General features: G+C 43.4%; 1 protein-coding gene across 1 annotated transcript; it reads left to right on the top strand.

Annotated features, from left to right (window-relative positions):
• The first annotated feature begins 11,014 nt into the window (after window positions 1-11,014).
• LOC127345651 (alcohol dehydrogenase-like 4) lies at window positions 11,015-15,417 on the top strand. The gene is made up of 9 exons (XM_051372136.2): window positions 11,015-11,183; window positions 11,325-11,461; window positions 11,565-11,614; window positions 13,101-13,444; window positions 13,968-14,050; window positions 14,206-14,281; window positions 14,542-14,699; window positions 14,903-15,064; window positions 15,154-15,417. Exons 1-9 carry the CDS (start codon window positions 11,123-11,125, stop codon window positions 15,268-15,270), a joined length of 1,188 nt encoding a protein of 395 aa, XP_051228096.1. The 5' UTR covers window positions 11,015-11,122; the 3' UTR covers window positions 15,271-15,417.
• The last annotated feature ends 637 nt before the right edge of the window (window positions 15,418-16,054 follow it).

Raw genomic sequence — 16,054 nt, 5'->3', positions numbered from 1 at the left:
TCTATGATAATTAAGTAACATGATCCCATGTTCTATCCTAGGGTTAGGTTAGAAACAAATTAAGGTTCAATTGGATTAGTGGAGCTAGGGTTCCTAATGAATTAGGGTTTTAGAATTCCACATGATGAGGTTATCACTTTATTTAAAATGGAACTAGGGTTTCTTAGTTACCCTATAATTATTGGATTAATATCTTCATGATAGAGTTGAAGTTATTAATATCTTAGAAATAAAAATAATATTGAATTTGCCTTTTTATTATTTTTGTAATGGATTAATAATTAAGATAATTATTAATTAGGGTTTAAAATCCTCCTAATAAGGATTTAATAAGTTAATAGTAAAAGAAATTTAATTTTTAATGTTTTTCTTATTTACTTACTGGTTTTTATTTATTTTATGAATTTTTCCTAATTATTGAATTTTAATAGTATTTAGAATTAAAATAAAAGGCTTAAATAACAAGTATTAAACAATTGAATTTTTATTAGAAATAAAAATTCCATATTATATTTTTATTGAATAGAGATTAAATTTCTAAGAATTTTGATATCTTATTTGTATTTTTCTGAATTATCATGAATTTTATAAATTAATGCAAAGTTTCAGTAATTAATGGAATTTGAATTTGAATCGAAATGGCTAAACACACCCGGGCTAGTGTTTCCCAGGGACACAGACAGGTGGGGTCGTGTCCACCTCATCTGCCACGCAAGCTTTGACCAAGTCAAAATCGCTGGCGTGGCGATGGACACGGTGGCCGGCGGCAGTGAGCGACGGCGCCGATGATCCGAGGCGCGAGAGGACAGGCGACTAATCTCGTTCGATCCAGCACGCAAGGGTGAGCTATTTGGTGGCGGCGCCGCTACTCAATGGTCACCGGAGCGGCGGCGGCGATGATGTCTGACGGCGGCGGACACGGGCACACGATGCTAAGAGGCTACGGGCGACAAGGGGATGTAATAATAGGCTCATGAGATTCGTATGATCACCTTGAGGCTTCCTGTAGGGTCGCCGATGTCGATTGAAGACGGAGGCGTCGCGGCGGTCGCCGTTTCTCTCTCAGTACCGCGAAAGGGATCGGCTCAATTCTTCCTCCTCCGAGCTTCCCTCGGCATGTGACTGCACCAGATGAACGAGGATGTCGAGGCGCTCCTCCTCGGCCTATCGGTTGGCTCCGGGGTGGTCGGAAACGGTGGGGCTAGATGGTTGCGGCGAGCTAGGGTTTCGGCATGGCAACGAGAAAGAAGAAAATGGGGCGCTAGGGTTTGCTTCCCCGTATTTATAGGGTCTCCGATAGTCGTCGTCGAGCTCGTGGTCAAGAACGGTGGCCGGGACGTGTCCCAATTCGTCGCCGTGTCGACCCCCCGCGCGTCCAGCGACGGAGACGAAGACGACGACGTCTTCTCGTCTATATCCACACGAAGGGTTACGTGGGCTGGCGTTGGGCTGCTGCTTGGGCCGCGTGGGTGGACTCCTGCTGGGCCGGTTGTTGGGCTGCTGCGCTCTGGTGAGGTCCAGGTAAGCCCTTTCTTCTTTTTCTCTTTTATTATTTTCTGGTTTGTATTTCTATTTTGAATTCAGATTTGAATTCATATTTTAACTCTTTTCTGTTTTGCAGGCATTCGACAATTTGTATTAGGATTTGATAACAATGGTCAGTGCATTATTTTATTGTTCAGGACAAATGTGTAATGCATGATCATGTTGGTATCCTTGTGGTTTCTTTTAAATTTTTAATTTAGCTATGAATTTATGTGGTCTTTGAAATTCCTTTTCCTCCTTGCAACACAACTTTCTTTTGAATTATTTAAAGTGTATAATTGGTGCTCAAAGCATTTTAAAGTTTATTATGAGGTTTTGGTTTCTTAATTGAGAGTTTGTTTCACTTACATATTATTTTATGGGATTACCTATTTATTAGAGTTTTGTAAATTCTCTTATAACCCCCTTTTATTAAGGTTGATGCTATTATTATATTTAGAAGTATCAAAGTAGGTATTGGTTCCATCATGGCTGATCTTGGTTACAAAGATAAATAGTTGATCACTACCCATATGGTTTTAATATAGGGTTTATCATTGGGAGTCTCTTGTGTTTAACAATTGAGGCATAGGATTGGATTTAATGAACAAGTAGGGTTCTAATCATATTCACCTAATTGTAATTGGCTTGAATCTCAATTATGGTCTGGTTTTATAATATGATCACCATAGTGATACACAAACTAGGGTTGAGATTTAATTCTAGGTTATAGAGATGGGATGACACCATATTGCATGTGCTAGGGTTTTATCTCCCCTAACCATGATAAGGTGGTTACTTGCTTAATATTTCATGTGCTTCCCTAATTACTAAGGACTTGAGAATTGGTTTTATCTTGTACCAATTAACTCCTATTATTATTCCCAACTTATCATTAAAGTAACTACATTGATTATAGTTCTTTTTATAGTTAACTTTGGTCATATGGATGTATGGTTTCTCACCATATAGAGTATAGTGTTTAACTCTAAGGTTTTCTTATGTTTCTTAAATGAAGAATATGTGGAATGTAGATATGGTAGAATTCTAATTATGATCACCAATTGAATCACAAGTTAGGGTTGGAATATAAGCCTAGGGTTGCCTACTAGTTACCTCCCTATGATTTCATGTGGTGAATGAGATCTACTTATCCTATTAGGGTTTATTCTCCATACCTCAAGTTTTTAGGGTTTATGATCATCACTTAATTAATAATGATCAAGGTTTGGCTTCCTAAGGTATCTCTCATTAATTAGGTTTCTCAGTTCCATGATCAAGCATTGTCTTGATCAACTAGGGTATAGTACTTCTAATTACCTTCTTGAATGGGACTACTAGGATTGCCTCTAAAGTTTATATCCCAGGAGAATGCCTGAGATATTATGTTAGGGTTCTACTTAATCAATGATGATATACTCATCTGGTATATGGATAGTTCTCTCCCTTATATTCAAGTGTTGCCCCGACTACTTGTGTGTAACACCATAGCTTGGGCTCTCTTATAAAGGGATGGTTATTCTAGGGTTTATGGTGTACTCACAATATCTCAATAGGTCTTTAGTCTAAAACTCCACTTGGCTATCTGGGTTTAATTAGTCTCCTCACTACTTTATCAGTTCATGGATATGGTATTATTCCATGTGATGATAGGTTGTCTCACCACTCCAAGATGAAATGGTTAATCTCCTAATACTTTAGTTCAAAGGTTGTCCTTTATTCTTAAATAGGTAAAGCTTGGATTAGTATGAATGGTCTCACTCATTTGGGAAGGACTTTAATACTAACCTGAGATTAGGCTCTATAGAGATTGATGTGATCATCAATGTCTATGTTAAATATAAAGGGTTTATCTCTCTAGGAATTATCTTGAATAATATCCTAGTGTTCCTCTCAAAGATGATGATTTGAATACTTTGAGGTATATCCAAGGTTTAGCTCCAGGTTTGTTATTGCTTTTCTAATAATTAATATAGAACTCTCACCTCTCTGGGTTTGATATATAATAATTTGAGATGGAGAAGAATTATATTCCTTAGTTGGATCTCCTTGTGATAAATCCAATATTGAAGTGGAATGAATACCATGAGGTTTCATGATAGGATCATGGATAGTTTTAAGACATGGAAAAGATAAGTGAGGATTGGTTTCTCCATTTTATTGTTACTTGATTTGCAATTGAATAAATGTTCTTAGGTTATGGCAATGGTTACCATATTATGATCTGTTGTTTGATCAAGTAGTTGATCATTGAGTAAAGTGTCGTTGTGTTGATTATTAGTTCCATTTGATCTAACCCCTTAGATCAAATCATCTCTACCAAAAACAAGGTTTTGACAAAGTCACATTGAGGTTTGTAGCGCTTGACTTGATGAGCTACTTCAATTCCACCAAGGTCAAGTGAAACTTCAGTTACTGTGACTGTTTTACTTTAAAGCGCGAAAATTCCCCAGATTTTCTATGCATGAATGCAATGCACACATCTGTTTCCTCTAATTTTGTAACCCCATTACCTGGGATATTACAGTTCCATTCATATATTGATCTCCTTTTTTAAATATAGATGATACGCCAGCGGGACACTCTCATAACGGAGGATCAAATAAAAGCAATTCAAGAGAAAATCGCGGGATTCTTTATTACCGAGGCCCTTACCCCAGGTGGAGAGCACTATCGGCAGATCGTGACGGCGGAGGATATTCGTCGAGGAGATGTTGTATTGTAAATATGCATGCACTACGTGTACTGTTGACGATGTCGTGTACTGTTGACGATGTCTATATATATTCATGACGATTTTTTGTGGTTTCTTGAATGATATATATGCATTGCTGAAACTCTGCCGCGGCAGAGAAACGCCCTGTTTCTCTGCCGCGGCAGAGAAACGCTGGTACAGCCTAAACCTGTGCCGCGGCAGAGAAATAGCAATTCTCTGCCGCGGCAGAGAAACCTAGGCCTGGTTCGTACCACGAACCGGGACCAAAGGCCTTCCACCGCGAGCTCCCTGGCCGCACCACGTGTCGAGGCCTTTAGGCCCGGTTAAACTTTGAACCGGGACTAAAGGGTACCCCCTTTAGTCCCGCCTAATTGGTCCCGGTTTGGGAACCGGGACTTGCCCCGTTTTCCACTAGTGCCTGCTCTGCTCCCCGGCACCGCGAGTCTCTGAATAATGCTTGCAACTCTTGGGATTATCTATCTATTCTATTATATACTAAAAGCAAAATAAGGTTGATTAATAGAGCCATCACGTTATTAATAGAGCCATCACGTTAATCCACATAGACAATAAATAAATATACCGTTCATTTTCCTGTTTATAGTTAAGATTTAATATATCAAAGAGTTACGCAAAACTGCAAACACGTGACAAGACTACATCGGACAAAAAAACATATTCACGTAACATGCTAATTATCACGTACGCACATGGGACCAAGTCATCGTTACTATTCACGTACACGTGAATTTCATTGAAAAAAGCACGTACACAAGAGTTTCCTCCAACACATATTGGTCTTGCATATATCACGGAATAGAATTTCCTAAAAAGAAATCATGTATACTCCATAGGAGTTACCTAAAAGAAATCATGTTCGAGGGAGTTGGGAGTTGTATCCAAATTAGTTGGGTGAGCCAGATATATTTTTGTAGAACATGTATAGATGAAATAGTAAAATAAAATAAAAGATAGAAGATTGCACGTACATGTTAGTATAGGCTAGAAAATTATGAAACTATTGGTTGTCATATCTATAATCTAAATCCTGGATTCAACGAGAAAATAGAAAATAACCATATTGCTCTTGAGTTTAAATTATTGCCACGTCCAAACATTAACAGATAGACTGTATGCATAGGTGATGACAACGTGTACATCATGGACACCTAGCAACAATACTACGAACAGGGTCCGCTCAACAAAGATTTTTTTGGTAAGATTATTGTGACAAGGATTTCGGTTGACACCACTATTACCGTTTTTTGGACATACCGAAAATATGGTCAATACACCATCAGAGATTTGCCAAATTAATTTATAAATTTGTCCAAAATTTATTAAAAACATTAAATTTGAGAAAACTAAATAAATACCGTGTATTTCGTTTGGCACAAAGTTTTCTCCCTGGTAACCAGAATAAACTTATTTAGAACCAAGAGGCCCAACCCAAATCCATTGAACATTCTTTCTCGGGTCCCCAACCAGGACAAGACGCCATTCATGATCACAAACGCAACCAAGGGAGATCAGCGTCAGCTCTTGGTGTAACATGTCGGGATAACGAAAGGACGATAATGAGAGCACAGGTAAGGTTAAGCAGTTCGATGTTGGCGGCTAGATTTAGACCATCAGTAATTCCACATGGGAGTGGCTAATGCATACATCAGAAGATGAAACTTACACGACCATATTGGCGAGTAATTGTATCATTGTCAATTTTTCCAGGGCAACTTCCCGTGTAATCTTTTCCTTCTGCGCGGGAGGGTAATAGAGAGAACAAGAAAGTTGTCTGCCGATTAACCGCATTAAGGCAAATACATGGGGTTTGTCCGATGGCGATAGTTGTAGAAGATCAATGAAGCTCATGGCCAAGCATTTCATAATAACCTATATGCCTCGAAAGTTTCTTCAACGGTGATCTCCTTGCCATGTCCGATAACAGCTAGGCAAGAACAACTTTAGTAATTCAGCTAATCCTCTACGTACTACAATCAGAGTTTTGTGGTAGTTGTAGGATAATACAATTTAGAAATTAGTATTCTAAAATTTATAGAACCAAAAATGTATTTGTTTGGAAAAAAAATCGTGCACTTAGCACGATGCCCTCGCTAGGCCACCTGGCTAGTTGTTGCAAAGACCAGTGACTTAAATTTTTCGTTGTACAAACCAGTCACTCTAGAGGTAGTTGGTTGCAAGGAGCTCTAATTAACATATTATGCAATTAAATAACAGCCACACCTGCCAGTTAATTGGTACCCAGATTTTTCACATCTTTCGATATAATAACTATCAGAAAAAGGAAAAAAAATTATATCAATACATCTTGATTGTGTAACAAAACTGGAGCAATATAGCTTCATATATGATAGCGATATATCACAAATACAAATTACTTAAAACAAAATTGCATCTAATTGATACCCGATGCAACCAAATCTATGTGTCCGATGACACACACGTCTATTGGTTCTAAGGGTATCTTCAATGCGGCAATGCAAACGGACTTTCAGCGACCGTTTATGTCTGGCCATGCCGAAAAATACGTAACACGCTATAGCGGAGCGACGTATAGTGATCGGATCGTCTACAACGACGCGAACTTGTTCCAAATATGCGTCTCGGATGCGTCGCGGTGGATGCTGCGCAGATGCGCAAAGTGCCCGCTCGCGTATGACGGATGTTTCGTCGGGCCCGCCTACCAACGACCCTGGCGTGCATCTTCTCAGGTGCGCCAACGACTGGCACTGCTGCGTCACTTCGGTAGTCTGCGCCACGTTAATGGCGACGCCTCGCGTGGTGCGCATCCGTCGCCTACCTCTGCGCACGAAGTAATGGCGATGTCACGCATGCCGCAGCCGTCATCTGCCTTTGGCCTATATAAACAGGGGCGCACACATCTCATCTCCTCCCACACTAAACCCTAGCCGCCGCACAACATCCACCGTAGCGCCGCTGCCGCTCAACCTCCACCTTTTCCACCATGAGCAACGCCGGCCACGGCCAGGCTGCCGCGCCTCCACCTCCACCTCCGAATCCACCTCCCCCGGCCACAAGCTCTGACGAGGAGTTCGAGGACGTTGACAGCACCGACAAACTCCTCGACCCCGTCAGGGACGCCAAGTTCCTGGCTGACGCGGAGAAGGCGGCCCACGCGGCGTTCGACGCCGAGATGGAACACCGCAGGGTGGAGGCCACCGCAGCCACAGAGGACAATGACTCCGATATCTCATGGTCTTCGGAGGACCCTGATGCACCGAGCTCTAGTGGCCGCACGGCAGGCGGCGGAGAAGCAGACGAGGGAGGGACGCAACGATAGGGTGGGGCTGTCGGGCAGCAAGTAGTCTAGGTTTCTACAAGTGTAGTTTGTATAGTTTCTATGTTGCACATTGATTTTTAAATATTTTGCAAAACAAAAAATGGGTCGCCTTGCTGGGATCACACCAGACGTAAAGAACGTGCATTCAAAATATATTCATGGAGCGACGCAAATAGACGCTCGCGAGCACTTTTAGACGTCGGATATGCGTCGCCCCAGATGCCCTAACCCATAACAAAATGGACCGGCTCCAAACACAATGCCCCATGGATGGTTCTTTTTTGCATAGGATCCGCTAAAGAAGTAACCTCTTCCAACAAAATAATTTTAGTGTCGCTCAAAATTAAAACCCGTCTCCAATAATTTCTGTGGTGGTCCTAAGGTAGGACTCGTGGCACTACACTCCGCCGACCTAGGAGGGGTGCAGTGGCGACTACGATAACGACGACTCCTACATCAGCATGTACACTCTGTGGAGCGAGGAGGGCTACGTAGATACCTGACGCTCCGGTTTATTCCCCCGCGGTGTGATAACATTCGTACGGTCTGACCACTGGAGACAACAACAGTGAAAACACGGGTGGCCCGTAGAAATTCGGATGACCCATATATAGCACAGGCGGGTGGATTATTCGTCCGTTGCTGCTAGTCCGGTTTGGTGTTTTTACACCGGCTGCAATGTCTTTGGGACCCCCTTAAACTGTCGGGCACCTTGGAGGTGTTAATACAGGGTGTATATCTAGTCGATGTGTGTGCACATGCATTCGATTATTTCACCTGAATCTGAAGAATGGATCTTTAGAGGTGGTAAAAAAACCGACCACGTGCGTACTTTCGATACGGCACAGAAAACCGGCTTAGTCCATGCTTTCGATTTATTTATTTTTGTATGGGATGTTTACACGCCACAGCCATGTCAATTATAAGGTGGGTTCTCATTATCTAATACACAGCTAAATAGTATAAATAGATCACCATAGCTTGTTCTATACAGTTAACTCTAGATTCACTGGTTTGTGCAACAAAAAAATTGAATCACTGGTTTATGCAACAACAACCTCAAGAGTTATGGTTTGTGCAAGTTTCTCTTTTTCAGATAGTCTATACACTGTCTAAAAATTGAAAAAAAAAGTCCAAAAAACAATAGGAGTCTTTTTTTTTTTTTGAAAGATCAAGCAATTACTGGCTTCCATTAATAAGCAGGGGGAAAACTTTACAGGTGCGCGCCCGAAGATGAAATTTCATCACGGGACAGGCAGAAAAGGGAGAGAACCAAAAAGGAGGAAAGGAAAAGGAGCTGCAAAGCCTAAGGCTTTCAACGAGGATCAAACATGAGCTCTCTAAGTGATTTGGCATTGGCAAATGCCTATTCCCTAGCCTCATCCCGAATGCATGCGATGATGGCCGTCTTTGGCGAGAGCATGCCCTTGAAAATACGAGAATTGCGTTCCCTCCAGATGCCCCAGCAGACAAGGGTGAAGAGGGACTTGGTTCCTTTCCTATGTCGTGGTTGCGCCTTCGCCATGATCTGGTGCCAAACTGCTGAGATGTTCTTCTCATTTGCCCAAACTGTCGGAACCAAGGGGCCGCAATTCGTCCAAGACACCACGCCTCCCCAGATCTGTTGGGCGAAGGGACACTCGAAGAAGGTGCCATGAAGTTTCTAAGTTTCTAGGTTCCTCACACAGAGCGGGCAGAAGTACTCGTTTGGGCACTGTCGACGTTGGAGACGGTCGGCGCACCAAAGACGGTCTTGGAGCAGCAGCCAAAGGAAGAGCTTGCACTTGGCCGGCGCCCATTGTTGCCAGACGATTACAGGAGCCTCCGATCGGACCTGATCCTCGAAGTGAATCTTGTACGCGGAACTGGCGGTATAGGAACTTCCCTTGGATAGCATCCAGCTGATGGAGTCTGGTGTATCCTGTCGTAGCATCGTCGCCGGGACCAACCTCCACAGTCTGATGAAATCGTGGAGGAGATGCGGAGGGAAGTTTCTGCCAAGGTCAAGGACCCAGCTGTTGTTGGGCATGGCGGTGGTGACAATCTTATTCTTCCAACGGGAGGCAGCGTAAAGCCCTGGAAACTGTTGATCGAGGGGAGCCGTTCCAAGCCTGGAAGAGCGCCATAAGAGGGCTCGTTTGCCGTCGCCAATTGAAACCCTAGTTGCCGCGTGGAAAAGAACCCGACCTCCCCTCATCGCATGGCGTTAGCGAACCGACCCATGGCCGAGGCTCATCGCTCCACTCCATCTAGAGCCAACGGAGACGAAGAGGGGAATGTTGGGGAGACCTAGCCCTCCGTGCTGCAATGGTGAGCAATTCTTCTTCCACCTAACCTTGCACTTCCCTCCCGCTGTCGTCTTGTCCTTGATGTCCCAGATGAAGTTGCGCCTAAGCTTGTTGAACTCCTTCAGAAAGCTTGATGGGATTTTGAGTACCGTCATCACAAAAATAGGAAGGGTACTGAGCACCGAAGAGCCAAGGGCCTTGCGCCCGCCCGCGTCGATCCATCGTCTTTTGCATGAAGCAAGGTGAGATCTCACCCGATCCATGATGTGTTGCAGATGAACCCGTGGCGAATCCTACCCAGGTCTGGTTCCATGTTTGGGAACATACAGCAATATCCATGCATTTCTTTGTATAGACGCCACACAAATGGGTTAATGGAGTGAAATAGTTTCGCCGAAAGGTTATTTTGTGCATTTGCTTGCACAAAGGGTTATTTCCGTGAAAATGACCCCGGCTGCCTCGCCAAGAATCAGAACCCCTCCTCTCCCTCAAGACAAAAAAAGAAAGAAGAAGGGGAAATTTCACACCATGGACACCAATGGCTTCTCCAACGGGCGGCACCAAGGGAAAGCCCATCAAGTGCAGAGGTTCTTTTCTGATACTGATAATCCCTCCTCATCATCTTCTTCAGTTCACTATCCTTCTTCTTTCCCTTACCTATATTTGGGTTAGATTTGAAAATAGTTTCTGAAATTCGGTAAAATAGTCGGTCTTTGACATTTTCGCCGACTTGGCCAAAAAGTCGTGTAATCCCATACGTCCATGGCTTCCCGTGAACTACGGTAGAGAAGTCTAGAGTCAAAGTCAAGTCAACTAATTAGAACTGGACTAATGGCCAAAGGGTTCCATTACTGTAAACAAGATTAATTGGCTGAAGAGAAAGGCATGGAGAGATGGGCTTGATCACTCAGCTGCTTTGGTTTCCAGCGACGCTGAATAGCCGTTTCCGTCGCCAGCCGTTCTGCCGCTGGCCACTTCTTGTTCTGGAAGCTTGGCCACTAATTTGCAACCGACGGATCAATGCAATTAGCTGACGGAAGGATAGATCGTGGTCATGCAGAATTACAGATACAGATATGTTTTAAGGCATAATCAGTCAGGCCTATTAAGTAGTACTGTATTAAACCATGGGAGGGTCCTCCGCCACTGCCCCTCCCTCTACAATTATATAAGCACACACCAGCCTGCCAGCAGCCGGCTGCCTCTCTAAGAAGAACGGGAACCTCCTCTCCCTCAAGACAAAAAGACAGAAGAAGGGAAAATTAAGTTCACACCATGGACACCAATGGCTTCTCCAACGGCGGCAGCACCCAGGGAAAGCCCATCAAGTGCAAAGGTTCTTTCCTGATACCGAGCGAGCCTTTGTTGCCGTTGCCGGCCATGACTGATTCTTTCCCCATCATCATCTTCTTCTTCTTCAGTTCACTATCCTTCTTCTTACCTATGTTGCCGTTGCCGGCCATGACTGATTGAGCAGCGGCGGTGGCGTGGGGTCCGAGCGAGCCGCTGGTGATGGAGGAGGTGGAGGTGGCGCCACCGGAGCGCATGGAGGTGCGCATCAAAGTCCTCTTCACCTCCATCTGCCACACCGACCTCAGCTTCTGGAAAGGAGAGGTAACTAAACTAATACATGTTCCATCATCACAAGTTTACTGCATGTTACTAATTTCCATTTCTTCATCGATCTGACCATATTGGGCGTGCTGCGATTATGCAGAACGAGCTCCAGCGCAGGTTCCCTCGCATCTTGGGCCACGAGGCGTCCGGGTACGTTTACCTAGCTCTAGTTATGATCCCAGCTACCTATTTGACTATTCAGTATACTTCTTTTGTTCTCAAGGGGCTATGTATGTGTTGACATATATAGTTTACACGGTTGAATTTAGTTTGTACAACCTTTTGTTATTTTAGTTAATACTACAAACTTATCTTTCAAAAAAAGTGAGGCGGACAGGTTTATATTTTTTAGGACATGTTTTAATTATCTTCCTTGATGAAGTGGTTCCATTTGTTGCTGTTCCGGAGAGAGGTCAATTGTCAAGTGACTGCTATGTTTGCCTAAACAAAGCCATCAGCCCTGCTATGTACAATAGCTATTCAGACTGAAACTTTTTCTGCAGCAAAGGAAACTGATCGGAAATGTCTTTGTCAATTTGTGAGAAAATGAAAAAGAAACTATATATGCATATATTCTTTGCGCAACTGGTCGACAGGCAGTAGCTTTTCGGATTGTGTGATATGTCCATCTTGGAGATAGAATCGGTGCATTTTATATTGGGTTGGAGATGCACATAATATTAAAAGATGGCTAATTAGTTGGCTGTTTGCACGTGGTCTGGGCGATCAACGACCGACCCCTTGTTGCTGGCCTTGGATCATCCCCAAGGCATGGCTCCGTCATGCCAGCTTTTCCCATACGCATACCCTTTGGCTTTGTTTCTATCTTGTCGTACTTGATAGGTGATGCCATGCACACATTGACTTGAAGGAAGCATCAGTTTGGATGGGAGAAGTCAGGGGTCAGATGAATCTTCTAGACACACATAATCACTTCTTAGTCACTCTACTCCTAGTTGCTTAAACAAAGCCAGGGCTTGCATGTACTACACAGCAGTTATTCAGATAGATTTGCCACTCATGCAGCAATGGAAATCACAAGTGTCTTCCCAGCTTTTGTTTGAGAATGAAAAAGGAATTATGCATACGTATATACAGGTTTTTCATCTGCACAACTAGTCGACAAGAGATATCGTTTTAGGAAGGTATGATGTATGTATCCATCCATGTCGAGCAGATGGATCACGGGAGTCAGGGGAGTATACTGGGTATATGGTTAAATATACCCATCTACTCTCGAGATTAGTATGTACACGTCTAATGATCTAAATATACTAGTTAGCTAGGCGGTCGTTGGCACGTGGACACGGCGATCACAACACCCTCCTTGGTGGCCTTGGATCATGCAACGGCGGCATTAAGGCATGGCTCGCCTTGGATCATGCAACGGCGGCATCAAGCCATGGCTCCATCACGCCAGCATAGCCACGTTTCTGGCTTTGTCGTACTTGGCAGCTGATGCCATGGGACATTGACTTGAAGAAAGTGATCGTTTTGATGGGCTACTTGTCCATTGCAATGAACTCTTCTAGCTATCATTCTGTTTTATGATATAAGCTATCATTTACAATTAGTCGATATCAATATATTGTCATGTAAAAACTATCTACTGACGATCCCAATCACTTGCGTACAGAGTGGTGGAGAGCGTCGGCGAAGGAGTGGAGGACCTTGTGCCCGGAGACCATGTAGTCCCCATCTTCAACGGGGAGTGCGGGTCGTGCGCCTACTGCAACTCCACGGCGACCAACCTCTGCAAGTCCGCGCGCGTGGACGCGTTCAAGAGCACCATGACTCTCGACGACGGCACGAGGTTCTCCGTCGTTGATCAGTCGACGGGCGCACGCCGGCCGGTCTACCATTTCCTCAACACCTCCACCTTCGCCGAGTACACCGTGCTCGACTCCGCCTGCGCCGTCAAGATCAACCCGGCGGCCCCCCTCGAGAAGATGTGCCTTCTGAGCTGCGGCATCTCAACCGGTAAACTTATTCTCATCCTATTTTTTCAACTCACTTTGTGTTCCAATGATTATAATATTATAATCGGGTAGTCCTCGATCTCAATTAGGTTCAACATTGATTGATTATTCGATCAATCTTTCTGGATTAACTAACTTGGCACACAAAAACAAACGGACGGTATGCAAGTAAACATGGCATGGCCTTATCAGCTACATGCTGTCTCTGGTTTTTTAATCTCAAACTGAAACTCAGAGCATGGCACCTGTTCAGTGCGTCGCTGTCCCTCCTCGCATCACTGCCCAAGGATCTTCCGAGAAGAAAACTTGTATTTAACTGTCACGTAAAGTTGCTGTCATACATCGGTTTCCAAGGGTGCCTGCTATGCATGCCCAGTAGCCTTCTGAAGAAGATTCCTGAGAAAATAAACAAGTTCACATCACACGGATGTAGCTTCCCTAACCACTCATTCTTCAGATGTGTTTTCTATTGTATTCAGTTTTATGGATTCAATGGTGGTCATGTGATTTTTTGCTTTCAATAGGAATTGGAGCAGCATGGAACACTGCAAACGTGTCCAAGGGGTCCACCGTGGCGATATTCGGACTTGGTGCTGTCGGTCTTGCGGTCAGTCAGTTAATTACCATCTTTCATTCTTTAAATTCACAAATACAATAAGAATTACATTTTATTGGCTCTATGAAGTTACCATTAACTAGTGATCAAATTTTGACAAACTGTTAGTAGAAAGACATTTCAGTGATATTTTTATTTTACTTTAGGTTGCTGAAGGCGCCAGGATAAGAGGGGCAGCCAAGATCATTGGTGTGGACATCAACCCTGACAAGTTCACCAAAGGTGCGCATTCAGCCACGTGATTAAGCTCATTGATTAGCCGGTTCCAATGTCGCTTTCTAATCATAAACGAAAGTAAAATTTTCATCTCATAACTAGTACAAGATATTTATGAATGTTTTTTTTGAAATAGCTTAAAGCCTATGGCTTCCATTCATGTTATTTTTGTTCCAAAGGCCACATGTCGGTAAATAGCAACATGAATCGTCAGTACCTACAGATGTCACTTTCTCAATTGGCATGAATGTCTCGTGTACGTGCAGGAAAAGAGATGGGAATCACCGATTTCGTCAACTCAAAGGCGTGCGGCAAGCCTGTCCACCAGGTTATCAGGGAGATGACGGATGGGGGCGTCGACTACAGTTTCGAGTGCACCGGCATCCTCGATGTTCTACGAGAGTCCTTCGTTTCTACACACGACGTATGCATTTGCCTTGCACTTTCTGTATTTTTTCTTCAACATAAAAAAGACGACATGTTTATTCTAAATTTTCGACGACCATCCATGGACCATGGGTAACAGAATTGGGCATGTCCCGACAAAACGTGGGTTACTAATATAATCAGATGGACAGTGTTTATAAATTAATTCAGCTGATCAGCAAGAAAATAATGTAAATCCAGGGGTGGGGATTGACCGTGGTGCTGGGGATTCATCCGACGCCAAGAACACTGCCACTGCATCCCATGGAGCTCTTCGATGGCCGTCGGATCGTGGCTTGTACCTTCGGTGACTTCAAGGGCAAGACACAGCTTCCGCTCCTCGTCGACCAATGCATGCAAGGGGTAATAACATTTTTTTCCATTATTTTCTGCACACATAAAACACCTGTGTGTGGTTTATTTTGTTGAAGGAAAATTACTATTTTTTACAGGAGGTTAAGATAAACTTTGATGGCTTCATAACCCATGAGATGCCATTTTCTGAGATCAGGGAGGCTTTCCGGCTGCTGGAGGAAGGCAAGTCCTTGAGGTGTGTGCTACGTCTGTAGTGAGGCCCGCGAGGAACTGAACAATAAATACACCCTAGTGGTGAAATTTGTTGTACTTGTTACTACCATGTGTGTTGTACATCCTGTAGAAATTTGTACTGGAGGTTAAATTTCGCTCAAAGAAGGCAGCCTTTTCTTTTGATGAAAGTACTGCACTTGTGTTGGAGTGCTCATATTGCTTGTTCTTAGCGAGAAATTTGGAAGCAACACTAACGCCACAAACAGAAAGGCCCAAAAATTGAGCTCTTTATTTGTCTAATTTCTTAGATTTTCTGTAGCTTCTTATTTTACATTTATTTTGAAAATAGAAACCGGAAACTTCTACAAACAACATCAAAGCTTTTTCTCCAAACAAGTTGGGTTAGGCTAGATATGAAACCTAACAAAAATAAAGTAAAATCAAAATAAAGAGAAAAAAGAGTAAACTAAGATTCCATCACATGGATCACTAATCTCCATGCAGTCTTATCGAAAGCCAAGATTTTAGGTACATTCCAATCCCTAAACTCTCTTTTTACCGCCACTGCCCAAGTCAACTTTGATCGTCATCTACCCCTTCTATTCTCCCCCGTACTCTTTAGAATTCCACTGTTAATTGGCTTCTCATCGACCAGTGCCACCCCTAGCCTACTGCGAATTACCTCGTTCATAATACAATCCTTTCTTGTATGGCCGCACATCCATCGTAACATACGCATCTTCGCGATACTCATTTGTTGAATGTGTTATCTTTTAATTGGCCAACATTCTTCCCCATATATCATCGATGGTCTGACTGCAATCC

This window comes from Lolium perenne, chromosome 3 (assembly GCF_019359855.2).
Source record: "Lolium perenne isolate Kyuss_39 chromosome 3, Kyuss_2.0, whole genome shotgun sequence".
Lineage (NCBI taxonomy): Eukaryota > Viridiplantae > Streptophyta > Magnoliopsida > Poales > Poaceae > Lolium > Lolium perenne.
This window is presented reverse-complemented; position numbering and strand designations above follow the sequence as displayed.